Below are 22,639 nucleotides of genomic sequence, written 5' to 3' on the forward strand. Positions count from 1 at the left end.
GTCGCTCTTCCCATCCTTTCGGATCACGCCGGCACGTCCACTTATCCAAAGAAGCTCAATTGTCTCGCTGCTGCTCGCTTCGTCAGCGGCGTACTCTCGTTCTCCTCCCGTTCATCATTTCCATCCATCCAAGCCCCAGTGGCGCGGAATGGATGTAGCGATTCACGTCTCAAATGAGAAGTAAAATGGAAAAGGGAAAAGAAAAGGAAAAAAAGAGAGAAAAGAAAAGAAGAAGAAGAAGAAAAAAAAAAAAAGAACCATTTTTCGATTTAGGGGGATTGATTCTATTATTCTACGCACTATATCTATGGCGAAACAAGTAAGCAACTGTTGGCTCTCCTCGCTCGCCCGAAATTTTTGCTTTTTGTTTGATGTTATGGAGGAGAAGGAGGTATAGAGTACGTATGGAAACAGCTGTGAGGTGCAACGACAAGGACAAGCATGAAAAGGGGAGGAGGCAAGTGATATTGGCTGAGGGTTGATAATGAATTCATCGCTGTGCTTGTTTGCCTTTTTCGGCCTCTTTGGCTGTTGTTTTAGTGTGTGACGCAGAGGGATGAAAGTGGAGTAGAGAAGAACAAAATTAATGGGTTCCAGGATGGTTCGATATGAGGAGAAGGGAGAAGCGAAAAGGACAGTAACATGCGATGCGAGGATCAGAAGGGCAGATGATGGACAGATGACAAATGGCAGACAGACAGACCCGAGAAGCAATGGCATACGGAAGAGATGGAAAAGACGAAAAGACGCCGTTTGTAGATGGGATGGCAGTCTGAGCGGCCTCGCCTTTTCACCACCACTGCAGCGGCGCAGTGAACTGTAGGATGGTGTTCGTGCTTCTCTAATCCCCAACCGACCTTCTTTAGCATCGAGCGGACAGATAGCCCGAAGACGGATGCACGGTGGATGCCAGAGGAAACGCCAGCTCCGAGCACCGCAGCCTTCATCCAGCACCACAACTGCGCCCAGGAGCTGGGATTTCGGAAGCCGTCGGTGCGCTCTGGGCCACGCTTTTCCATGTGCCACCCGCGGTACACGGAAAGGCGAACGGGCAGAAGGATTGACGAATCATGCCAGTCTATCGCCTTCATCGTTAGCACACCAACACACTACTCCCCGAGAAAGAACGAATCACTCACGTCGTCGAATTGGCCCACCGGAACGACAAGCTACTCGCCGAGACGGGGAATGTCGGCCGCACGATGGGCGTCGTGGGCATCGTCTCAATGAAAATGGCGCTGGCGCTGCTGCTCGCGCCGGAAGCGCCGGTCGAGTACAGCGTCGTGGTGCCGCTGTAGAGCGTTGTTGTGGAGCTGGAAGTTGAGGTTGTGGTGGCCTCGATTCTGGCGGGGTGTTGGTTAGTGATGCGGGATTTTAGGGAAAGCTATAGGTGGATGGATTGGGAGAGACTGACTCGTCCGTCGTTGTTGGTGGGAAGAAAGGCAGGATGGAGAAGATTTGCGTTTCTTCTTCTGGCGATAGCGTTGCAGTTACGTCGGGTCTGTCGTGGTCAGCTCACTCCTTTCTCCGCGTGCAACATGTGCGCCTCAATCGACATACTCATCGGTGCCGGTGGGAAGGTACGGCAGGATGGAGAAAATCTGCGTCTCCTCTTCGGGCGACAGAGTGACCGTCACATCGGGCACGTCCGGCCTGCGTGATCGTTAGTCCAGTTTCTTCTATTTTGTATTGATTTGTTAACCCACTCTTCGGTGCCCGTCGGATAATACGGCAAGATGGAAAAGATTTGCGTCTCCTGCTCTGGCGACAGCGACAGCGACGTAGCATCAGGCGCCGCATCCGTCGACGCGTCGACCACGGTGCGGATCAGCGTGTTCGTCCGCGTGCTCGTCGAGCTAATCGTGGCCGAAGGCTCAATCAAAGCATCCGTCTCCGTTGCCGGACTCAATGAACCCGTCGGAAGGGGTCCAGGGGCCGACGTGGCCGAGACGCGAGGGCCGCGTGAAATGGTCTCGGCCTCGTAGACCCAATTCATGACCATGGTGGTGCTGAGGCTGACGGTGGTGCGGTTGCCGATGAAGTGTCCATGGACGGTGCCGATGTAGTACGTGCCGGGCCCGTCAGTCAGCGTAGCCAGCATGTCGACGCTCGTCGTAAAGTGCGTCGTGGCGACGACAGGGACGGCGGCCCATGACTCCTCCTCGCGGATGCAGTCGTCAATGGTGGAATTGCCGGGGCGAGCATGACACACTTTGACGTCGACATCCTCGGGGATGCGCCCCTGGTCGTCGACAAACGCGTGCCATGGCGAAATGTAGTACGTCGTCTGCAGCTGCGTGCTCGCCGAAGGCGTGGTGGTCGACAGCAGCGACCCGGAACCCACGCGCGTCGGGCTCGGCGTCACCAATGCGGCGCCAAAGTCGGAAGAAAAGGTGATTTCTTGCAAGCAGTCGGTGATGGTGACGCGCGTTGCTAGGCCGACTAGCGTCGTGTGGCAGAGCGTCGTCTCCAGCGAGTCGTAAAACGTCTCGCATGTCGACGAGGTCGTGGAAGCTGCCGTCGGCGTGTTGTTGAGGTATGGTGGACCGGGCAAAGCCGTTGTTTCTGGTACCGCTCGGCAGGTCGTGTATCTCGGAATGTACGTCGTCTCCACTTGGTGTTGAAGTGTGACGGGAATGGGAAAGGCCGAAGGCGATGGGATAAAGTACGAATGGGTACGCCTCGAGTGAGAGCTCGTGCTGGAGCTGCTGCTGATGGTGGTCGAGCCTAGGTCGTCGTCAGTTGGTGCCGCGGTGTCGGATGCATCAGTCGAAGTGGAGTCGCTCGAGTCGGTCAGAAAGTCGTCTGGGTCAACGTATGGACCAAAAATTGGAAGGCCGGGGATCAGCTGGCGTTTCTGCAAGCCGTGCTGCCCGACCTTGGGATAAGCGGCACCATTGGCATTGGCGGCAAAGATGGAAAGGGCGCAGAGCGCAAGGAAAGGATGCATGACGACTGAAAGAGTGGGATACCTGTGCTCCGAACGTAAAAAAGGTTGAATGAATGACAAGGTGAGTTGGGAAAGCTTCGCGAAGGACGAGGCACGCGTTGGGTGGGAGAAGGCAGAGGCAAAGGCGCGCGGGTCATGATATGAATGCTCCCAGTGCTCCTCCATTCCAACACTCCGCGTAAACACGATCCCTGCGTTTGGGCGATGCAAAGGCCATGGCCAAAAACCCGGCGAAGAAAAAAAAGTGGCAAAAGCGGGTGAAATTGCAATGACAGTACAGTACACGTGATGAGACATTTCGGTTCCAATTGAGCTGATACTAAACGGTCATCCACATGTCTTACTCGACGGCCTGAGGCTGCAAAGGTGGTGAGGATGGGGCGTGTAACGGCGCCAAGACAGGCACGGATTCCTTGCTGCTGGCAATTTGCCCTCGGATGACGCTTCCGCGCGACCAGATGTTTCAAGCACAAGAGCCGTAGCTTGAAACTTTCAGGAAATGGTCAGCCTGGAAAAATCGTGTTGGTGATTGAAGCTCGACATCAGGTGCATGGGTCGTGGGAAGAGTGGGAGACTGCTACCACAAGTCGTGCACCAAAAGGTCAGCGAACAGCAAGTAGTCATCCTCTTGGCAAGTTAGAGACGTTAGGCTGGAGCAAAGGTCGAGGTCCAGTGGTAGACTGCAATAGAGGCCATGACCCCTGGCTACATCAGCAGCCTTGCCTATTGTTCTCGCTGCAGGGGGGGGGGGGGGGGTTGACGTTGACGTCCTTACAGAGCAGAGCGCCCCTCGATACAGGGCCGTGAGATTATTTGAAAGGTGTTGCTCGCACAACAGCAATATCTTGACTTCGTAAATATCATACATGGTATCAAATGTCATCGTCCACTTTGGTTCCAACGCACAGCGACAGCCTGTCCGAGTATTCTCAGGGCAGTGGGGTATCATCTTCGTCCGTCTCCATGATGGGGTCGAGCGCCGGCAGTTTCATGCGCGGCAGGTTCTTGAGCCACGACTTTTCATCTCTTCTGCCTCCCCGGCGATCCTGAATACCACCACGTCTTGCTTGAAAGCTGGAAGAAAGTCAGGGTTGAAGGCTGTAGGATAGAGGGAAACGTACCACTTTACAATCTCGTCGCCAACTTCAATCAAGCACAAGAGCACCAACAAAAGCACGACTATGCGCATGGGCAACAGCAGCTTCTGGGAGCGCAGGGCGTCCTCAATGTCTTTCCACAGGGTCTTGGCAGGACCCTGCTGCCACTGGTCCGGCCCGGTGGTCTGCCACGAGGCGTCTTCACTTCCCCGCCATCTGTCGGCTGGCCTGATTTCGTCGACGACGATGACGCTCCGACAGACGACCCTACCCTTGTCCTTGCCGGACCTCAAGGCCTCCAACACCTCGGCGTTGGCCTTGTTTCCCGAGGCACCCGTCTTCATCATGACACCGGTTGGCAGCGGGCGCTTGCCCCACAAGACGTCGGCGGCGGCTTTTGCGGTTCTCTCGTCTTGATCGAGAACCCATGCTTCAAGCTGGGATGCTTTCTCGGCGGCGTTTTCTGGAGCGGCTTCTCGCCATGATTGCAGGCGTGGACCGAGAGCAGTGCAAGAGTCGACAAACGAAGAGGAACCGGTGCGGGTAGGAGCGGGAGATTGTGGCGGGAAGAATGGAGTTGATGCTGGCATGAGGGCGCAGCGACATTGAGGAGGCCATGGTGGAGCTATGGCCAAAGGCGCGGCCGAGGTGGGAGACAGAAAGAGCAGGGCCGTCATGAGAGCGACGGCCCGGCGGGAGGGGGTGATGCCCCTCATGTTGTCGTCAGGAAGCGAGGAAAAGAGCGGAGTGAAGCACTGGTGGGGTGGCGGAAGTCTTGTTGATATTTCAGGCTCAGGGCGTCGTTTTTCGAGGGTAAGAGCAGCGTAGGGCAAGAATGCGGTGGGTTTTGTGGGTTGTGGGAATCCCTTGCTTGGGATGATGTAGTGGACAATTCCAGCTCGCAACGCAAAAAAAATCCTGGAGGAGCAAACAGGTGAGTCAGCGCGGGCGGTGGTTCTTGTAGGCGCGCGCTGGCTAAGGTCAAGCGTGGTGGGTGGCCCGCGGCGGCCTTGGGCTGTGGGCAGGCGCAGCAACAAGGTGGAGTAGTGTAGTCGGGGCGGCGAAGGAGTCCATCGCCATCTCGTCAATGGCGCGCGCTTGCGCCGTGTCCCCTGAACCGTTTGGTGTTGCTCTGGACCTGGCCAGTCGCGTCTTTTTCTCGCCCACGTCGTCGTGTTCGCTCGCTACTACCCCTGCTGACTGTGTTGGTTGCTCTTCCATCCACATGCAGGATTCGGCGCGGCCCGGTAGAGAAGACGACGAGACTCGATTGCCGTCTTCCTTCCAAATAGCTTCCTTGGTCTGGGTCCCATCTCGCGCTATCAGGAGACGGCTCACCTGGATCCCCCGCACCCAACGGCTCTCTCCTTGATCCACAGTGACGCTGTCGCTGTCCCCCATGGTCAACCAAAAAATGAAGAAAAAAGACACCGCTCCCATGGCTCCGCCAGAAACACAGTACATGCAGAGTACATGCAGTAGGTTCTCTTTGGAACTGCAACTTAATTCCAACGATGCCATTCTTCCCACGGTCCAATGTGAAGAGCCAGATGGCCGGGTCTGCGCGAGCCGTAAACCAAAGCGAACGGAATCATCATTTCTGCACTGCATAAATATCAAGAGCTAGGAAGCAGATCGAAAAGCTTGCCTGTATTTCCTAGCACCGTGTCTTCCCGACTGATCGTGCCAAGAAGTCCCCCTCTCCGCCCCCACCCGCTCCGCGCGCGGATAGTTTCCACCCATTCAGGGACGTACTACTCCAAAACAGGCAGCACAATGGCGACACCGCCCATTTTACCTGGTCGGATCTTCCGACGGCCGGCAGATCGACCCGGGATGCCCTGCATACTATTTCAGCATCGTAAGACGAGTTTGGTGATTGGCCCAGTCGACCGCCATCATCCAGAAAAGAGTGATGAAGAGAAATTCATTGTAAGGGCCTTGCAATAGCTGCCGTGCTGTGTCACGCCACAGAGTCGGCAGATGCAGGGCGCTGAGGTTGCTCGCTTTTTAGGGCTACTTTGATGGAGGGGTTTTCAAGACAGGGCCAAGAAGGCTCCCTGCAGGCTGGCTGGCATGCGTGCATGCAGACAGGCTGAAAGAGAGAGCCTCCTCAGTCAGCTCACTTGCCATGTATAAGAGCGCCATGTGTGCGCTCTCCATTTCGCCGCCTTGGTCTTCCTTGAGCCTCCTCGGATGACGTCTTGAGTTGAAACCCTGGAACGCAACCCAAAACCAAAGCATCGGCCGGTCCTCGTCAACAAACAAACATCTCACGAGACTTTCGACAAAGGCACGAAATAGTCAGGATACCTGGTCATCATCATGGGTGCTGGCAGTGACGGATCCCAGATTGTCGAGCGCAGTCCCACCGGCGAGTACGTTAGCCCTGCTTACTCCTGGACCCGACCCCTACACCTCCATCTACAAAGCTACCGGTCTCCTGCCCAGACTTGTGACACACTCCCGTCGTCTTGCAAACGCTCCTAGACCTTCATCCAATCTCTCCTCCTGACACTCCACTAACACCGTTTCTCTCCTTAGCTACACAATCTACAACCTCCACAAACCCGCCTGGGGCGCGGCACACGTACTCAACCCCCAGAGCGGCATCGTCGCCTACGGCCTCGCCTCCAACCGTCAGCGCGCCCTGGGTGGCGCCCTACACAACGCCTGTTTCAACACGTGGAGGCGCAGCAAGGCCCAGGTGCTGTACTGGGTCCCACCCTTCGTAGGGGGTTATTGGTTGTTGAATTGGGCGATTGAAAGAAACAAGTATTTGAATTCGAAGGAGGGATGGGAGAAGGAGGGGAGTGCGTAGGATGAGGTAGTGTGATAGGGGAGGAAGGGAGGAGTGGATGGGGTAAGAGGTGAAGAGGAGGGAGAGTTGATGAGAAGGGGACAAGGTTTGAAATACTGTCTTAGTATTGGAGTCTTCAAGTCTGCCTTTTTCCTTTGCGGACTACATTTTCGCTTGCCTGTTCAGGTGTCCGATCCACGCTCAGTCCGCTCCCTAGACGCAGCGATGATGGTAGACGACTACTCCCTAGGCGTGGCTGTGCTTCCTAGAGGAAGATACCAATGGCAGCTCACAGACGCCGGCGAAAATTACTCAAAGCAGCAATCTTCTGCCAGCTCTACTTCTCTTCTCCTCTCGACAATCCAACAACACCGACAACAAACCGACTATCCTCCCCCACCACCACCACCACCACCACCACCATCATCATCCTGGTCGGACATCACGCTCCTCCCCATGCCAATCATGCCGCGTCTGTCTTTTTTCTCATTTCTGGTCTACTTGCTCCTCGCACTTGTCACCGTCGACTTCAGCGTCGCTCAATCGCCTACAAATCACGACGACGGCGGCGTCACGGCTTCCACTGCTTCCAGTCTGCTTCCCTCCTCTGGACCCAGCGCGAAGGCCGTAAATTTCCTTGGTACGGCTCACCGCTCGCGCTCGAATTGTCAAGTTTCTAACGCCGCGCGCTTGCTAGAACCGCCTCATATCGCTAATGCAGCCATCGAGGAGCTCCGCGATGCAGTGAGCGCCCTGCAGGAGTCGCTCGCGCTGTTGATGAGCTTGCCTGCGTCTTCGGCTCTTGCTGCGGTGGTCGATTTGGATGTAGAGGACGCTGAAGATGATCGCGAGACTGAGGTCATGAGCTGCACTGCCTCGAAATGCCCGATGGAGTATGCGATGGCCTCGGAAGAGATGGGCTGCACGCTGGAGCTGATGACAACCGACGCCGCCCCTACAACTATTTCGACGGATCCGCCAAAACTGAACGAACCCACTCCTCAACTGTTGTCCTGTCCGTCTTTCCCCGTCCCGGTGTGCCCACCTCTGCAGAGCACTCTCTTGGACGCTGCCCACAGCTGGGTTGCCTCTATTTGCCGCTGCTTCCTGCGTCTGGCGGAGATTCTGGTCTCTCCGTTTTTCTGGATCAATTCGTCGCCGATGGCGGTCCTTGCCATGAACCTCATTGCGGCCGATAAAGTGATGCAGTGGGTTCGCCGGATCCTAAACTGGCTTCGCATGGCCTATGTCTTGCTCATCTTGGCTTGGATTCTGACGTGAGAGCTCTGAATACTGTAGGTCCAGCAGTAGGATTTCAATCGTTGCTACAGACTTCGGCACATACAGCCAAGGTTCGATGGTGCGCTTGGAACTAGAGAAATTGGGAATTGGAGCAGTAGAGAAGGATCAAGACGGACTTTCGAGCTCAAGATCCGCAGTTGGATGGTTCAGACAATGGGGTTGCACGGGACAAAGAACTTGGCTTCGTTTGCCGCAACGCCTATCCCACAATTCTCTTCTAGAATTGTCACGAAACTCGTGGACTTTGCAAGTAGTAAAAATGACTTATCCTGCTAAACCTTGACCAGATGAGCGTATTGTACAACCAGTACTCTTGTGCTCCACCACGATGGCCAGACTCTTGGAGCAGGCGTGTCTACACGCACTACACAATTGCCAAAGACCTGTTTTTCAGACACTCAGAATCAGTAGGAGCCCTCCAGTTCACCACCTCAAGAATGCACTGTCCATCATCTTTCGACCATTAAGAGTACCATTAAGAGTATTATCACTGCACCTCACAGGGGGCTCGGCGCTCAAGTCTACCCTATACCGCTCTCATGCAAAACAGTTTCTTGCGGTTTTCCTCGAGCACACTCCAAGCTTGCACAACAATATTTCCTTGTCCCATCTCATCGCCAACACACTCATTCCATCTGCTCTATACGTTGCTTGCTGGCAGACAATGGCGCCCTTTGCGTCTCTGACCTTCCAGGTCAACCTACTGCTCGCGCTCCTCACCGTCGTGGTCTTTGGCAGCACCACTACCACCTCCAACAGCCACCACGCGCTGCTGCCGACGCTTCCCTCGCAGGCCACCACGGCGCCCTCAACCCTGCCTCGTAAGTGCATTCATCTTCAGTCTTCCCTACTCTTTGCCCACTCTTGACCCCATTGCTGACGACGATTTCCCGCCAGAACACCACCACCATCGCCTCGCCGACTCCGAAATCGTCGAGTTGCGCCGCGCATTGAGCGCATTGCTAGAGTCGCTTGCGCCGCCTCCGCCGCCGCCGATGAGCTCTCCTACATGCACCCATTCGACCACCGCCACCGCTGAAGCCATTGCTGCTCGCGACCTGATCACAGCAACGTCAACGTCAACTCCGTCGACACATCTCCCAGACACGTCAGGAACGCCGCACGCGCCCGCTCCGATTCCATCGTCATCGTCCAGCCCAGTCTTCCCAGCTTGCTCCAAACACCTCACTCAAATCGAGTCGTTCCTCAAATCGGCCTCAATCTCCGCCAAATGCAAATGATTGATAGGGTTGAAGTGCTAGCTGGCGTCTGATTGCAGGAACGGTCAGGAGCCCAGAAGCCTCTCGCCCATTCTATCCAGCCCAGTTCGATCAAAGCATAGCCAACGGCTTTGAACTCTCCGGCGACTTCCTGGCCAGAGTGGAGAAGCAGAAGCTTGAATGTCTCTAATTTGTGCGAGCGCAGGGTGGCGTCCAGAGGGTCATTTAGTGCGGACAGACCAAAACCGAATCCTCCGCGCTGGAGATATTCGATTGCAGAACAGTTTCCTCTGTACGCGACAGCCCACTGAGCAGAGCCCATGAAGCGAGGACAATCATTCGGACGCACTGGAGGACTTTCACCCCCTGAGAATTTGAGCTTCTCCGACAGAGACATGTCTCTTTTCAAAGCAACGACTGCCCAGCAGCTGCGTCGAACTTCCTCTTGGAGCTCCCTCTCTCCCGCTTCAGTATACTCCAGCTTGAACCTCAACCGTGATTCCAACTCTTGTTTGATGTCTTTGTTGAAAACGACGCATTCACATGCGGCGTAGATCCACGTGCTGCGGTTGCTATCCGAGAGGTCGCCCTGGAGATGCTGGATCTATTTTACTACACAGTCGATGGTAGCTAGGAGCACCGATTGACCAAGTATTGAGTATGAGCTAACGATTCATTCACTGCTACTGACTATCGTCTATATTCTGCTCCCAACCAGGGGAGTCAGTGCCGACGCAAAAAGTCAGCCCGAAATCGCCGGATCGCGCGCGGCTGAATGAGAGATGCTTAGTTTTGAGTCCGGGGTATTCCTCCATGTCCCACCCTAAGTATTGCTGCTGATGGGCAAGTGCAGCGCATCTCAGGAAACAATCATGAGCTGACTCGTTTTTCTTGCGTTTCCCGACGTTTGCATCGCAACCATCCTCCAGCAGCATCCTGCATCCCATAGACATACTCCTCGCACATCGGGCGAGCGAGTTCAACCACGCCGCGTCCAATTGCTTCATGCGGACAGAGCTATCCGAATTAAAGTCGTCGAGGAGAATCTTGAGAATCGGAACAGATTCGACGCTGACGGCGGCTCGCAGCGCGCGTTGGTCCGAGTAAGTCGATACCACGATCCGCACTCGAGCAATATTTTGACCGCTGCTAGCTTGGAAGAGTCGATTGCGGTCCTCAGAGGATCGACACGGTAGCTGCGGTCTTGTCCGAAGTTCAAGTGTCCTCCTGCTCGAGCACGCGCTCCGTGGTCGTCGATCAACGCGCGCACAAGTTCCGGTGGACCGCTGCGGATTGCCGCCGTCAAAGGCGTTCCCTGACACACGTGATAGCCCAGGTGTTGACTTCAGCTCCCGCGTCTTTGAGGATTTTGGCGGTCTTTACGTGGTTTCTGTCTCCGTCGCGACAAAGAGTCCCAATGTGCAAGTTGGTCGCGGGATCCAGAAGAACTTCGCCCCTTTCACCCACGCCGAAATGACCAGTCGAAGGGCAACCTTGTCAAAATCATCCGCAGAAATGTTGTCGGAATTGGAGAGTATATGAGCTTGAAAGTCTCGAGTTTGCGTCCGCTTATGGCGCAGAGCAGTGGCCTGTTCATGAGTATGTGGACACGCGCAGACAGGAGAGACGTCAACTACTTACCAATGACATGGATCACTCCACCAGGGGCAAGGTACACAGGCCTTCCTCAAACTCCATCTGTACCGTGAGAAAACGATAGTCTGACAGCCAAAAGTGCATGTTGGCCATGGTCTAAACCCAGCAGCGGAATCGAGATTTACGGTTGATTAAGAATGCTCATTCAAGGACACTGATTGATTGGATTGTGTTGTCCAACTCGGTTGCGCAATCCACGCAAGTGGTTGACTTGGATGCTTGTCGCCCTGTTTTGCTGCCACACAAAATCAACACCAGGAGAATCTTGGGTGACTTTTGCTCAGGCTCTTAAGCACCTCCGTCGTGTACGGTTCTCGTTCCATTTAAACCCCGTTTTTTTTTTAAATTGAGCTACCTGCTGTCCCTGTAGAATCGCTAATCCCTGATTCCTATTTTTGTCGCAACTTTCAGCAACCATCATCAACCTGTTTGACTTCGTCTTGCAACTTTCTTTTGCTATCCTGTCTTCCCAACTCCTTTGGCAGCAAGCATTGGGTCTATTGTGGTAGTTGGACAGACGTGGCTCTGCAGCAAAAGAAACCACGCTAGCCAACTGATCCGGAGCGCCATCTCTTCCTGTTCCACTAAGATGTTGTGATACCTTCCGACCTTCGCTTGAAACCAGGTAAATGCACTCGGAGCTACTATTGGCAGCCGTGAGCAAGAAGCACATCGACGATTTCAGTCTTGAAATTGGCACGAGCTTGCCTCACGGCGGCGCGTCCCATGTTGACTGCGCGTCTTGAAGATGTTGGATCAAAATGGTCGGGCGACGCAAGAACCTTTACCATGTCAACAGAATCCTTGTTGACAGCTTCTAGCAGCATGTTTGCCTTGGTTGCTACCTCCCACTTGCAATGTTGAAGCAGTTCTTTCATCGAGTCGATTTTGCCTGAATCAAGGGCCTTGATTGACGGATCCGAGCGGTACTTCTTGCAACTGTTGTACCGTTCGACAATAGTAGCGGTTGGGCTTCCTCCATTCTGGAGAAGGAACCGCAAAAGTTCGGGGGGTCCGGTGGTAATTGCTGCTTCGAGCGGGATGGTACCGTTGTACTCGCAGTATTTCTCGACTGAGGCGCCCGATTTGATCAGGATGGCGGCTTTCTTTGCCTTATCATGTCGACCACTCAGGCACATGTGAATCAGCGCTTGGCTGAGCTCTTCTTCATCCATGAATGGCTTTCGAGCCCAGAACATATGGACCATTTCTTCTGATCCATCGGTCGCGATCTTGCGACTCAGGAGGGTCCTTGGCCAACGGTCGGGATCGTACCTGTAAGGAAAAGAAAGCTCAGAGGCCGTAACTCTATACCTATCATAAGAAGGCAAAATCGCTTTGAAAATTTGGGCATGATTTCCATCCACCGCACCGCAAAGTGGACTGCGTAGATCAAAATAATCTGCTTGCCTTTGTCCGAAGTCACAACCCTTCTGTTGGAGGTATTTGACCACATCGGTGTTGCCGTTCCGAGCGGCCGCCCACTGGGTTAAGCCAGTAAAACGTGGATGGAATTTATCTCCCTTTCGATCAGTGATTGGGCCATATTCAGCTTCGAGAATGCCCAGCAGGTGTTCTCAACTTCCTGTTCAAAAGTTGTCCTTCCATACGGCCCAAAAGTTGTGCTTTTCTGGTTTGTGAGATTATATAAGATCTCTGTGCAGCGGGTCGCATGAAAAATGCAGGAGCAGGTTGCTTCGACAAGGGCCCTCCTGCTGATCATTGATCCGTTGGCTTGCAAATCTAGAAGTTTTCCCACGGCTCGCTGAATCAGAGCTGGGATACCAATGTTGTTGTTGGTCCGGGATAGAGACTCCTCAACGAGCAATTGGGATATCATGAGAGGTTGGATTGTTGCAAGATGATTCCAGAAGAACTCTGTATTCTCGTCCACAGGCCGAGTATCGCGCTCGTGATCTCGACACAAAAAAGCCCTGAATATGTCAGCCATAAAGCTACAATGGCGTAGAAGGTAGTGCACTTACTACTCACGAAGCGGAGTTTCATCAACTGCTTGATTCGCGCTGTCAACTCGTCTTACAATTTCCGCCTCCGAAAACTATGATAGTAGACCATTCTGGAGATGTCACGAACAAGCCCCTCCGTGATCATTTTGAACAGCTCTAGAGGCAGTGATGTGAGACGATCGACATTCTTTTCCTGGGCGACTCGGCGGCGAGGCAGTGCCTTGGGCTTGGAGAGTTTCTTGGGAACATGTTTGACAACGGAAGACTGGTTGTACTTGGGAGCCGGCGGGTCATGGCCTTACTTCACTGACCTTGTGATTGCCATGGTGGCTAGTTCGTGAAGTCGGCAGCGACGAACATCAGATCTCGTGATTTTTGTTGGTAGAGTTGAAGGTAGAGGGTAGAAGAGCGAGCTGCTGCCGAAGGAGGCGACCTTGAGACGCGACGAGAGCAAGGTGGTGGAGGGTCCGGTCGGTGAGAAGGTTGGGAAAGGTGTTGTTGCGGGTTGTCACTGGAGAGCCGGAAGATGTGCGCCTTGCGACCTCTTGAGGCGGCTGCGAGACGCGACTAGTTGGCAAGCTTCAGTGGTTGAGAAGGGGAGGCAAAGGAGCCGTTGCGAGCGTGGTCGGTAAGACGGAAGAGTTGCGCCTCGTGGCCTGTGGGAACGGCCTCGAGACGCGACGTGAGAATCAAGGTGGTGGGTTGTCAGTTGGCGAGAGGATGGATGAGAAAGAGAGGTGTGGTGGCGCGTCGCGGAGAAGGCGAACTTTGAATCTGGGTCGCTTACCGTACCTTCCATCCAGGTCAACCATGAGCATGTCTAAGCGCACAACCTCTCGGAGCTCCACCTTGAGCCTTCGACATGATGCAGAAGAGGCAGGACATATGTGAGATTTTTCAGAGCATTTCTGTCCACACACCTGGTCCAGAAATCAATGTTCGCCATGCTTCATCCACGTTCTCCACTCCACTATTGTTTGCCTTCAATCAGACATCGGACATAGATCGTCGAAAGAGTCGGCATGGCTTCTTTCCAAGAGAAGCACCTTGCTTTTGCTCACGATGCACAATCTGCATGCCCAGATAGATTGCAGTGCTTTCTGTTACCACCGTCCAGGTTGGGAGTAGTGTCGTCGCCCTGTGCTTTGGTCGCCGAGCCCACGATATCAAAATTGTGCAGAACTTCATCGAGGCTCGAAACTCTTTCAACCGCCAGATCGCACCATTGCAGTCGCCTTTTGAATCGTTCCAGTCACCTTTACGCCATTTATTTACTCTCGAATCGCAGCCATGACCCCCCATCAAATCCAGGCCCTTTTCTGGTTCATGTTGCGCTTCGACGTCATCATCCTCGCTCTGGCAATTGTCGGCATCGAGGCGTGGTACGCCTTCCCGGTCGACTGCTCCGTCGAGCTCGCTTTGAGCGTGCTCAGCATGCAAGTGGCGATGGGCGCCGCTGCCTTCTACGTCTTCCACATGGTCCTCTACGTGAGCAGTTCAAGATGCTCAAGCTCTGGAAGGCAGATGTATTGACGGCTTTGCAGATGGCTGTCCCCTGTCGCATCCAAGAGCGCTACCACATCAATCCGCGCAAATTCTTGCTTGCTGGTCTCCTCTGTGTCGTCCTGGCCCTCAGTGTCGCCGTCATCATGATGGCCATGGACTGGCCCGGCGACTCGGAGAATGCGGCGTGCGCCGGGACTGGGGCCGCCGCCAGATGGGATTGCGGCGTTCTCTTTGGTTGCCGCTACTGCGTCATCATCATGCTCGCTCTGGTGCTGCTCGAGATCCTCGTGGCTTTTCACGCCCTGCCCGCTGACAACTGGGAAATTCCTTTCCCGATTGACTTGTTCCGCCGCCAGCGCCGCGAGAACAGCGAGGACGAGGATGGGGGCATCCCTCTAGAGACCTTGGGAGACCGCAGTCGTCCTGAAAGGAGTGCGAACAGTCCAGCAAGGGAGATCATGCTGTTCGGACCTTTCAGGCACCCGGGCTCGCCATGGTCTCCAGAGCCTGAGATCGAGACCCAGGGTTAGTTTCTGTTTCCAAAATGACCTTCCCATACGGGAGCTCTTTCGGGAGGATTCTTCGGGATCGTGGCTGATGGAATTTAAGGTCAAGTCTTGCATGCTGCGGCTGCCGAGCCTCCTCCAACTCTGACGCCAGCGACCCGCCGCCACCGCCGCACCACCAGCCGCAACGCTGGTCTTGAGGACGACTAGTTCTCCTCAGGTGCAGGCATGAGGGCCCTCGTTTGCGGCGAACGTCCAGCGAGTCAGTGCCGGAACCAACCCTAAACACCATGTATGTGACTAACCGAGCGCGCAGTACGAGCGAACAGGCGAGCCTTGTCCTCCCCCTTCCAGCCACAGCGCTTGGCTCGGCTCGGCCAGTCCACGATCCCGTCCTCGAGTGTGGAGGATCGACAAGAAAAGCTGGGGTAATTTTGGCGGTCGGGGCGTCTTCGTCCGTTTTGCCGAGGGTGCGTGGTGGGTTGGGCTGCAGGAACAACGTTTTCGAGAAAGGTTCGTGGGTGCGGGGCCAAATGCAGCGACTCTGCAGTTTTGCGTCAGGTACTGGGTAATGGTTGATTGATTGATTGATTGATTGATTGTTTTACGTCTTGCTAGAGCCATAGGCTATCCAAGACGGAGCTATCTACAGGGGATCCCGCGTACGTTTGTAAGGTGAGTAGGGATGCCCGGCTGAAGAATCTCGTACGACGAGGTGCGATTCTCGGTGCAATGTCGGTGCAGGGTTGTTGCAGATGGATAGTTTGTCCAGGCTCTTTTCGGGCGAGGGGGGGCTGAGAACTGGCCTTCCCGCCGTCGTCTAAGTGGACGGGTTACTGGGTAATGGCGTCGGTAGGGAGATGGGTTTTCTTGTTTTTTCTTTAAGCCTTCGCCAGTCCCAATCGTGCGCTGTTAGCCGTCATCTTGCTCCTTTTGAGCAAAAATGTTTGGTTGGAGAATTGCAAGGTCACTTCTTTCGGTCACATTTTTTCTCTTCCCTTTCAACCTTTTTAAAATCACCACAGCCACTGGAAAATGCTGGCGCGACACCGTGTGTACAGGTCCAGCTTCTGCGGCATTCCCAGGTGAATGGGACGCATACATCTATGCGCCCTCTTCGAGGACTGTCAGCCCCAAGTCCATTCTATCTCTCGAGAGCGGAAATGTCATATCTGGCTATCCTGGACCAGTATTGCTCGGCGCTAAGACTTCAGCTGTGGTCTTCGATTTTGGCATCGAGGTTGGCGGCATCGTGTCGCTGGAGTTCACGGGCAGCGGGGACAGCAAGGGCGCGCTAGGTCTTGCCTTCACCGAGGCCAAGAACTACATTGGAAAGGTGTCAGACTCTTCCAATGGCAACTTCACGCTCGGGGACGGAGCCTTGTATGCCAATTTCAGCGCGCCGGGGGACCATTCGTACGTCATGCCGGACGCGAAGCTGCGCGGTGGATTCAGATATCTGACGCTCTTTCTGAATGACGAAGACATCGCTGCTGGAGTAAGCGTCGACGTCAGAAGCATCGAGTTGGAAATCGGTTTTCAGCCCACTTGGTCGAACCTTCGCGCCTACTCTGGGTACTTCAAATCTTCGGACGAGCTATTGAATCGCATATGGTACGCCGGAGCTTATACCCTGCAGACCAACAGTGCGCCTGTGAATACGGGCCGGCAGTTTCCGCTGATTACCAGCGGGTGGTCTAATGATGGAATCCTTGGGAATGGCTCAACCATTATTATGGATGGCGCGAAAAGAGATAGGACTATTTGGCCAGGAGACATGGGCATCGCGGTACCAGCGGTCGCCGTTAGCACTGGCGAAATGGAGAGTGTCAAGTGGGCGCTGCAGGTCATGTACGACCATCAGGTCAGTCCCTAAAAATGAATCGACACGAAGGACGAAAAGGACTAATAAATTCGTAGAATGCCAGTGGAGCTTTGCCAGAATCAGGCCCTCCTCTCCTGCAACTGGACAGCGACACTTACCACATGTGGACCATGATTGGGACGTACAATTACGTCCTCTTCACGAATGACATGGGTTTTCTTGATAGCAATTGGGAAAGATATCTTCTTGCCATGGATTATGTGTATGGCAAGGTTCAAGAGACCGAACTATTGAATGTCAGTGGCACTCGAGACTGGGCGAGGTTGGGACAAGGATGGAACAACAGTGAGGCCAACATGATGTGCGCCCGTTCCTGGTCTCTGAATGATTGTCCTGTCCGCTAACATTCATTTGCAAGACTGTACCACACGCTTGTTACTGGAGCCAGCCTCGCCGATTGGAAGTCAAGCCCAAGCCTAAGCGCAACGTGGACTGCCCGAGCTGCTGCGCTTCGGTCAGCCATCAACAAGTACCTCTTCGATGAAAACAAGGGGCTGTACCGGGACAATGCTACGCTTACCTCGGTGTACCCCCAAGATGCCAACAGCCTTGCCATACTCTTCGGTGTTGCCGCGCCAGAAACGATATCCAGGATATCATCTGGTCTGACTGGGAACTGGAGGGAGCTAGGAGCCGAGACACCAGAGCTACCTGGCAATATCTCACCCTTCATCAGCTCTTTCGAAATTCAGGCGCATTTCTTGGCTGGCGAAGCAGAACGCGCTTTAGAACTCATCCGTCGGTCTTGGGGCTGGTACATCAACAACAAAAACGGAACCGAATCCACGGTGATTGAAGGCTATCTCACGAATGGGTCCTTTGGCTATAGGAGCTACCGTGGATACAGCTACGATTCGAGCTATCCCAGCCACGCGCACGGATGGAGCGCGGGTCCAACGAGCGTGTTGACGAACTACCTTCTCGGATTGAGCATCACTAGCCCGGTGGGGAAGACCTGGAAGCTCGCGCCGTCTTTTGGTGATGTGGAAAGTGCCGAAGGAGGCTTCAGCACTGCGCTGGGAAAGTTCCGGGCAAGCTGGTCCAGGAAGGGCTCGGAGGTGTCTCTTGAGTGGGAGGTTCCTGCTGGCACGCAGGGGACGGTCGTGCTGCCGCATGAGGTTGGGAAAGGAGCCAGGTTCTATCAAGATGGGCAGAACGTCGAGTTCGAGTTTCTGCAAAGCCAGGAAAGCGTCGAATTCGCGGTGTCGGCGACCACGAGCATATATACGCTTGGCTGCAAATTATGAGTCTCGTAGATAACTGCGTAGTTTCGACAAACGGAATTTCTTTCGTCGATGGCAGAAGTATGAAGAAATTCCATTGCTTTGTGCACAAGTGGTACAGGGAGGCTCTTAAGGGGTGTCGGAGGAATACAAGGCTTCAATCGAATGTGCAACGGAGTTGAGGCATTCCTCAAACGTGGCAGCAGTCTGGGAACGCCCTAAGCATGTCCATGGCGTAGTCGTTGTGTGTCTCTGAGACAGCTGCTAGATGTTGATGCACAAGGAGGCTTCGATGGATGATGGATCGTGCGCCGGAAAATGGCTCCTCCGAGGCATCCGTGCATAAGGCTGAACGGCTAGGTCCGGGTCCAGTCCTTTTGTGTCATCACCATTTCGCCGCTCACTTCTGCTGGCTGCATCCATGTACGCTACAACCACCGCCACCACCAACCCTTGCAGTCTTTCTATTTCTCAAGTTTCTGACCCTCGGCCACTTTTTCCAAGTATGCGGTCACGAACGACAACTTCATCTACCGTGCTGGCAGCTTCGGTGCCCTACAAATCTACGCAAGCACCTGCGACTACATATGCTCATCTACCTACTGAGTTGCTTCTTGAAGTCTTAGACTACATTCCGCACGACAGCACATCACAACCGACACTTTGGGCCTTTTGTCTCGTCAACCATCAATGGTACAACACCGCGATTCGCCGCCTTTACGAGCGACCCCACCTCTACGGCAAGAACTACGACTTTTTCGTTAGGACCGTTTGCCCGTCGGTGAATCTCCATGTCAAGAAGAGCGATTTGGCTGGTCTGGTGCGAGTCTTGGATCTGAGAAGCATCGTTCATCAAAGCTCAAAATCCATGACAGCACGTCTACTTGGCAGAACCAAGAGCAGCTTGGAAGCTTTCGTCGCGCCTCAGGCTTCCTTTGCTGTCAATTGCTTCGCTGCTCTGTCCAAATGCGGAAATCTTCAAACTTTGGATCTCTCTCTTATCTCTGAAGCCATCAGCATTAGTGCTTTGGCTAATGCCCTGCAGCGGCTGCCAAGATTAAAAGTTCTCTACTTCCCACGCTCGTCCAACGACAGCAACACAGCAAAAGGTCCGACATCTTGGCCTCATCTTGAGGAACTTCATCTGAGCGGCCCTTTGGAGAGAGCTTTTTTTTGAGCAGCTGGCTGGCGACGCTCCAGGGGAAACCTCACTACCACCGACTCTGACCAACTTGTCAATCGAGCACTGCGCCCGCGTCCCTCTGGTCAGTGTTCGAAAGCTGTTGGAAGGTGTCGGCCCTCAGCTTCAACGGCTTAGACTGGTCAGCAATCGATGCATGGACGAGCGGCAAATGAACATAGTCCTGTCATTCTGCCCAAATTTGAAGTCTCTCGAAATTTCGCACGACTATGTCACCTCAAGATTTGGCGACATTTCACGATGGAGCCTTGCGAGCCATCCCCTCGAAAGACTGGATCTTCTGAGATTCTCCACGGACCACGCTTCTGATTTCGCATCTGGGGAGCTTCGTCCTGAGCACTTGACTGAAGCATTGGACAACAACTACTTCCCCAATCTGCGCATCGTCCGAGTCTCAAAGGAGGCCGAATGGCACTCGGAAAAGGTTGATGAGGTGCAGGAGTTGCAAGAGGCATTGGAGTTGAACTATATGACTAACCATGACACGGAGTCTCTGGACAAAGCAGTTGGCGTGTGGACTATAAATGACTAACCTTTGTTGCTGCTAGCACAGCTAGGCGAGAAAACTACTTCTCGTCCTTGAATGGAGATCAACCTCGTTTACGATCTCTGCACGGAACAGGAATCTGTCATCATGAAGAATGATCAGGAATTACTTGATGGAGTTTGGCGTCGTAGATACCCATGGTTGCCAGTTATTAGTATTTTCTCAGGAGGATGCGGTTTGCCGGTGCTTCGCAGACGAGCTCATGACAGCTACCAATTTGTCTCCAGTATTGGTTATAATTCCATAAATGGACACGTAAACACAAGCTTCTTAGACCGTCCCTGGGCGAGCTTTACGTGCAAGAATATAAAGTCTTCTTCGGCCTCGCTTTCCCTTTTGAGATGTGCGCGCGCGGGGATCGTTGCTTAAGTCCGACGTTTATCGAAGCTATCGACTTTCTCTACGACCTCACCAAAGCTCGAACTTCTTTGCCTCGACTTAACACCCACCACATTCTCGCCCACTTGCCCTGATGTCTCAGCTCAAGCGAAAGCTTGAGTCTTCGAATGCTTTGGAGACAATCGACAACAAAAAACGTGCGCGTCCCGAAGCCAACGGCACGTCTCTCCCGCCATGCGACGCTGCGTCATTGCCCTTCCCAGCAACTGACCCATTCCCAGGTAGCGCAAATCTCACGCGCGATGATGCTCAAGCGCCTGCGCCTGCGATACCGTCTTTCTTCTCGCTCCCAACAACGACGGTAGCCTCGGAGCCCGCAATCGAACGTGAGGAATCGCCAGAACACGAGCCGGGAACACACTTCGGGACGTTCACTGAGTTCGCAAAGGATAAATCGAAAGCCCACGGTCAGAGTGGGCCGAAAAAGCATCAGCGAAGCCATGACAATCAGTCGCGAGCGTCGCGATTCGGACAATCAGCAGCGCTTGATATTGACGTCGGCTCCGAAACCAGCGATCTCGAAGCTGCGGAAGCTGCGCTTTACTTGCACAGTGTCAGGTAACAACAATATCAGGATTCTATGCTCCAGATTCCTTCCCCATCAAAAAATCCATCTCCGTCTTTGGTGCCTTCCACTGAAACCAAACCTCCAGGACCGAAGCGGACGGCCTTCCATACCTCACCAGACTCCAGCTAGAGGCCGACATCTACAAGAATGGGCTTGGAGATACTCGCGGCTACTATACTGATGGCGCTTTTGTTTCGGCACCTGTTGCCAGGCCCGCGCTACCGCCTGATTTTCCCTCTGCTGGCAGCGACAGCTCATCTGCTGGCGGAGATTCTCCGAGTAAGTAGCATTACTGCTCCAGACCTCTGCAACGTCTTGCTTACTCTCCCATAGGTCAAGGAGGACTACCGATGATTTTGCCCCAAAGAGCCTCAAGGCCGCTTTGATTACACGCTATCATCGACTTCATGCTTTTCCTTGGCTCTCCGCGGTCTGATTCGGTTGCTCGGACATTTACCAAAGAGGAGCATCTTTACACATTTCCAACAAAGTCTCAAACGGCGGAAAGGGCGCGCACTATGCGCAATTGGCTCGACAGATTCATCACCCGTCATCCAGCGCCAGCACAGATTGCCTGCGCAAACGTGGAAAATGTTTGGAACTGCTCGGAATGATTCGATTCACCTTTAGGTCTGGTATCAATCTGCATGCCAACACGAGCTCCTGGATATGGGCACTGCTCTGCCGGCTTGACGCGTCTGACGTGCGTGGCCTCTGACGAGATGCACATCATCAGGGAACTAGCCTTTAGGGCATTGTGGGTTCGTTGCGGATTCACGGGCGAAATTATCCCTGAGGTCGAGATGAAGGCCCGAGATTTTGCGCTGGACAACAAGGAAACTTTTGAGTGGTTGGGAATGCCGTTGAACAGCCGCCGACCAAGGCTAATCGTAGGAAGACCCTGGAAGCAGAAGTAAGTCGCCACACTACTCCAACACACAACTTCACATTCTGACTCGTCAAACAGAAAGAGACCGAGAAGCGACCCGCAAAGGGCAGCGAGGAGGAAGATAAGGGTGAGGCAAAGCCGTCTATGGGCAACGATGACTCGAAGACCTACGAGATGGATGACGAGCTCAAGAAGATGCTCTCAGACAAGGTTGAAGAACTTCGCGGCAAGCCAGACGATCAGGAGCACGCTCCCTCTGACAAGAACGAAGAGTCGGCTCCCTCGAAACAGGGCGCAAATCTTGGTGCAGAGCCACGGAAACAAAGCACAGGAGACGAGGATGATCTCCAAGCACCCACAGTCAACACGCGTACGACGCTCGACATGATCCTCGTGGTAGTAAGCGAGCTCTTTGGCCAGAGGGATCTCACCAAGTACTGCGAGAATTGGGACTGGGATTTGTATCATTTGGCGGAGCTTGCAGAGAATGACGAGATTGACGAAGATGCGATGGAAGGGGCTGGTGAGGACGTGGAAGAGTAGGGGGGGCATTTTTTGACGGCTGCTCAGGTGAACATCCCAACTTATCAGGATGAGAGTTGTCTCAATGCAGCCGGTAGCATTAATTTCTGGCGAAGATGGAAATGGATCATGATGGAAAAGGCTTCTTTCTGGGAGTCCATGCTGTCCTTCAACGCCTTCTGCTCCTCCTGACGAAATGCTCAGATGAGCTTGCCGACTGCTGAATGTCAATGTTGATTCAAAGCACATGTCATGAAATAGTCTACAGAACCCTCAAACCCGCTAAAGCTACCTAACGAGTCGACACAGCATCGTCCCGGCCTTCTCAAAACGCTGAGTCTCGACGCCATTTACAGTGCGGTCTAGATGCCCAATAACTCTCCACAAGCCAAAAGAACACA

At 53.9% G+C, this 22,639-nt stretch overlaps 11 protein-coding genes across 11 annotated transcripts; 6 read left to right on the forward strand and 5 right to left on the reverse strand.

The window, feature by feature from the left end:
- Positions 1-38: 38 nt before the first annotated feature.
- On the reverse strand, positions 39-1,084 carry IWZ02DRAFT_84477 (uncharacterized protein). Its single transcript, XM_066771300.1, has one exon. It carries the CDS (start codon positions 718-720, stop codon positions 163-165), a length of 558 nt encoding a protein of 185 aa, XP_066619471.1. The 5' UTR covers positions 721-1,084; the 3' UTR covers positions 39-162.
- IWZ02DRAFT_84479 (uncharacterized protein) lies at positions 895-3,051 on the reverse strand. The gene is made up of 5 exons (XM_066771301.1): positions 1,707-3,051; positions 1,561-1,653; positions 1,415-1,501; positions 1,140-1,343; positions 895-1,078 (listed from the first exon to the last, which is right to left on the reverse strand). The coding sequence occupies exons 1-5, from the start codon at positions 2,948-2,950 to the stop codon at positions 1,069-1,071; spliced, it is 1,638 nt and encodes a 545-aa protein (XP_066619472.1). The 5' UTR covers positions 2,951-3,051; the 3' UTR covers positions 895-1,068.
- An 828-nt stretch (positions 3,052-3,879) lies between these two features.
- IWZ02DRAFT_436375 (uncharacterized protein) lies at positions 3,880-4,763 on the reverse strand (the record flags this gene model as incomplete). Its single annotated transcript, XM_066766520.1, has 2 exons — positions 3,880-4,024; positions 4,072-4,763. The coding sequence occupies 2 exons, from the start codon at positions 4,761-4,763 to the stop codon at positions 3,880-3,882; spliced, it is 837 nt and encodes a 278-aa protein (XP_066619473.1).
- Positions 4,764-4,895: 132 nt separating this feature from the next.
- Positions 4,896-5,926, reverse strand: IWZ02DRAFT_84494 (uncharacterized protein). Its single transcript, XM_066771302.1, has 2 exons — positions 5,696-5,926; positions 4,896-5,647 (listed from the first exon to the last, which is right to left on the reverse strand). The coding sequence occupies exons 1-2, from the start codon at positions 5,788-5,790 to the stop codon at positions 5,029-5,031; spliced, it is 714 nt and encodes a 237-aa protein (XP_066619474.1). The 5' UTR covers positions 5,791-5,926; the 3' UTR covers positions 4,896-5,028.
- A 446-nt stretch (positions 5,927-6,372) lies between these two features.
- IWZ02DRAFT_493805 (ubiquinol-cytochrome c reductase complex ubiquinone-binding protein) lies at positions 6,373-6,868 on the forward strand (the record flags this gene model as incomplete). Its single annotated transcript, XM_066769965.1, has 2 exons — positions 6,373-6,425; positions 6,592-6,868. 2 exons carry the CDS (start codon positions 6,373-6,375, stop codon positions 6,866-6,868), a joined length of 330 nt encoding a protein of 109 aa, XP_066619475.1.
- Positions 6,869-7,312: 444 nt separating this feature from the next.
- IWZ02DRAFT_493806 (uncharacterized protein) lies at positions 7,313-8,128 on the forward strand (the record flags this gene model as incomplete). Its single annotated transcript, XM_066769966.1, has 2 exons — positions 7,313-7,487; positions 7,545-8,128. The coding sequence occupies 2 exons, from the start codon at positions 7,313-7,315 to the stop codon at positions 8,126-8,128; spliced, it is 759 nt and encodes a 252-aa protein (XP_066619476.1).
- Positions 8,129-11,669: 3,541 nt separating this feature from the next.
- IWZ02DRAFT_436379 (uncharacterized protein) lies at positions 11,670-13,317 on the reverse strand (the record flags this gene model as incomplete). The annotated part of the gene is made up of 4 exons (XM_066766521.1): positions 11,670-12,509; positions 12,530-12,980; positions 13,011-13,049; positions 13,304-13,317. The coding sequence occupies 4 exons, from the start codon at positions 13,315-13,317 to the stop codon at positions 11,670-11,672; spliced, it is 1,344 nt and encodes a 447-aa protein (XP_066619477.1).
- A 585-nt stretch (positions 13,318-13,902) lies between these two features.
- IWZ02DRAFT_84534 (uncharacterized protein) lies at positions 13,903-15,166 on the forward strand. The gene has a single exon (XM_066771303.1). It carries the CDS (start codon positions 14,015-14,017, stop codon positions 15,026-15,028), a length of 1,014 nt encoding a protein of 337 aa, XP_066619478.1. The 5' UTR covers positions 13,903-14,014; the 3' UTR covers positions 15,029-15,166.
- A 586-nt stretch (positions 15,167-15,752) lies between these two features.
- Positions 15,753-18,410, forward strand: IWZ02DRAFT_461523 (putative alpha-L-rhamnosidase B). Its single transcript, XM_066768219.1, has 3 exons — positions 15,753-16,868; positions 16,925-17,190; positions 17,248-18,410. Exons 1-3 carry the CDS (start codon positions 15,948-15,950, stop codon positions 18,134-18,136), a joined length of 2,076 nt encoding a protein of 691 aa, XP_066619479.1. The 5' UTR covers positions 15,753-15,947; the 3' UTR covers positions 18,137-18,410.
- Positions 18,411-18,508: 98 nt separating this feature from the next.
- On the forward strand, positions 18,509-20,151 carry IWZ02DRAFT_461528 (uncharacterized protein). Its single transcript, XM_066768220.1, has 2 exons — positions 18,509-19,221; positions 19,277-20,151. The coding sequence occupies exons 1-2, from the start codon at positions 18,534-18,536 to the stop codon at positions 19,843-19,845; spliced, it is 1,257 nt and encodes a 418-aa protein (XP_066619480.1). The 5' UTR covers positions 18,509-18,533; the 3' UTR covers positions 19,846-20,151.
- Positions 20,152-20,332: 181 nt separating this feature from the next.
- IWZ02DRAFT_436383 (uncharacterized protein) lies at positions 20,333-22,259 on the forward strand (the record flags this gene model as incomplete). The annotated part of the gene is made up of 5 exons (XM_066766522.1): positions 20,333-20,817; positions 20,913-21,106; positions 21,319-21,530; positions 21,699-21,740; positions 21,795-22,259. 5 exons carry the CDS (start codon positions 20,333-20,335, stop codon positions 22,257-22,259), a joined length of 1,398 nt encoding a protein of 465 aa, XP_066619481.1.
- Between the last annotated feature and the right edge of the window lie 380 nt (positions 22,260-22,639).

This window comes from Phyllosticta citriasiana, assembly GCF_038021145.1.
Source record: "Phyllosticta citriasiana strain CBS 120426 chromosome Unknown IWZ02scaffold_14, whole genome shotgun sequence".
Lineage (NCBI taxonomy): Eukaryota > Fungi > Ascomycota > Dothideomycetes > Botryosphaeriales > Phyllostictaceae > Phyllosticta > Phyllosticta citriasiana.

Excerpts from the sequence above, each read along its gene's own strand:
- IWZ02DRAFT_84477 (XM_066771300.1), bottom strand. The coding sequence starts at position 720 with ATGCCATTGCTTCTCGGGTCTGTCTGTCTGCCATTTGTCATCTGTCCA.
- IWZ02DRAFT_84479 (XM_066771301.1), bottom strand. The coding sequence starts at position 2,950 with ATGCATCCTTTCCTTGCGCTCTGCGCCCTTTCCATCTTTGCCGCCAAT. Across the intron at positions 1,654-1,706 it reads TATCCGACGGGCACCGAAGA|GCCGGACGTGCCCGATGTGA; the intron begins GTGGGTTAACAA and ends ACGATCACGCAG. Across the intron at positions 1,502-1,560 it reads CTTCCCACCGGCACCGATGA|ACCCGACGTAACTGCAACGC; the intron begins GTATGTCGATTG and ends TGACCACGACAG.
- IWZ02DRAFT_84494 (XM_066771302.1), bottom strand. The coding sequence starts at position 5,790 with ATGGGTGGAAACTATCCGCGCGCGGAGCGGGTGGGGGCGGAGAGGGGG. Across the intron at positions 5,648-5,695 it reads CACGGTGCTAGGAAATACAG|AAATGATGATTCCGTTCGCT; the intron begins GCAAGCTTTTCG and ends TATGCAGTGCAG.
- IWZ02DRAFT_84534 (XM_066771303.1), top strand. The coding sequence starts at position 14,015 with ATGGCTTCTTTCCAAGAGAAGCACCTTGCTTTTGCTCACGATGCACAA.
- IWZ02DRAFT_461523 (XM_066768219.1), top strand. The coding sequence starts at position 15,948 with ATGTTTGGTTGGAGAATTGCAAGGTCACTTCTTTCGGTCACATTTTTT. Across the intron at positions 16,869-16,924 it reads AGGTCATGTACGACCATCAG|AATGCCAGTGGAGCTTTGCC; the intron begins GTCAGTCCCTAA and ends ATAAATTCGTAG. Across the intron at positions 17,191-17,247 it reads AACAGTGAGGCCAACATGAT|ACTGTACCACACGCTTGTTA; the intron begins GTGCGCCCGTTC and ends TTCATTTGCAAG.
- IWZ02DRAFT_461528 (XM_066768220.1), top strand. The coding sequence starts at position 18,534 with ATGTACGCTACAACCACCGCCACCACCAACCCTTGCAGTCTTTCTATT. Across the intron at positions 19,222-19,276 it reads CGACAGCAACACAGCAAAAG|AGCTTTTTTTTGAGCAGCTG; the intron begins GTCCGACATCTT and ends CCCTTTGGAGAG.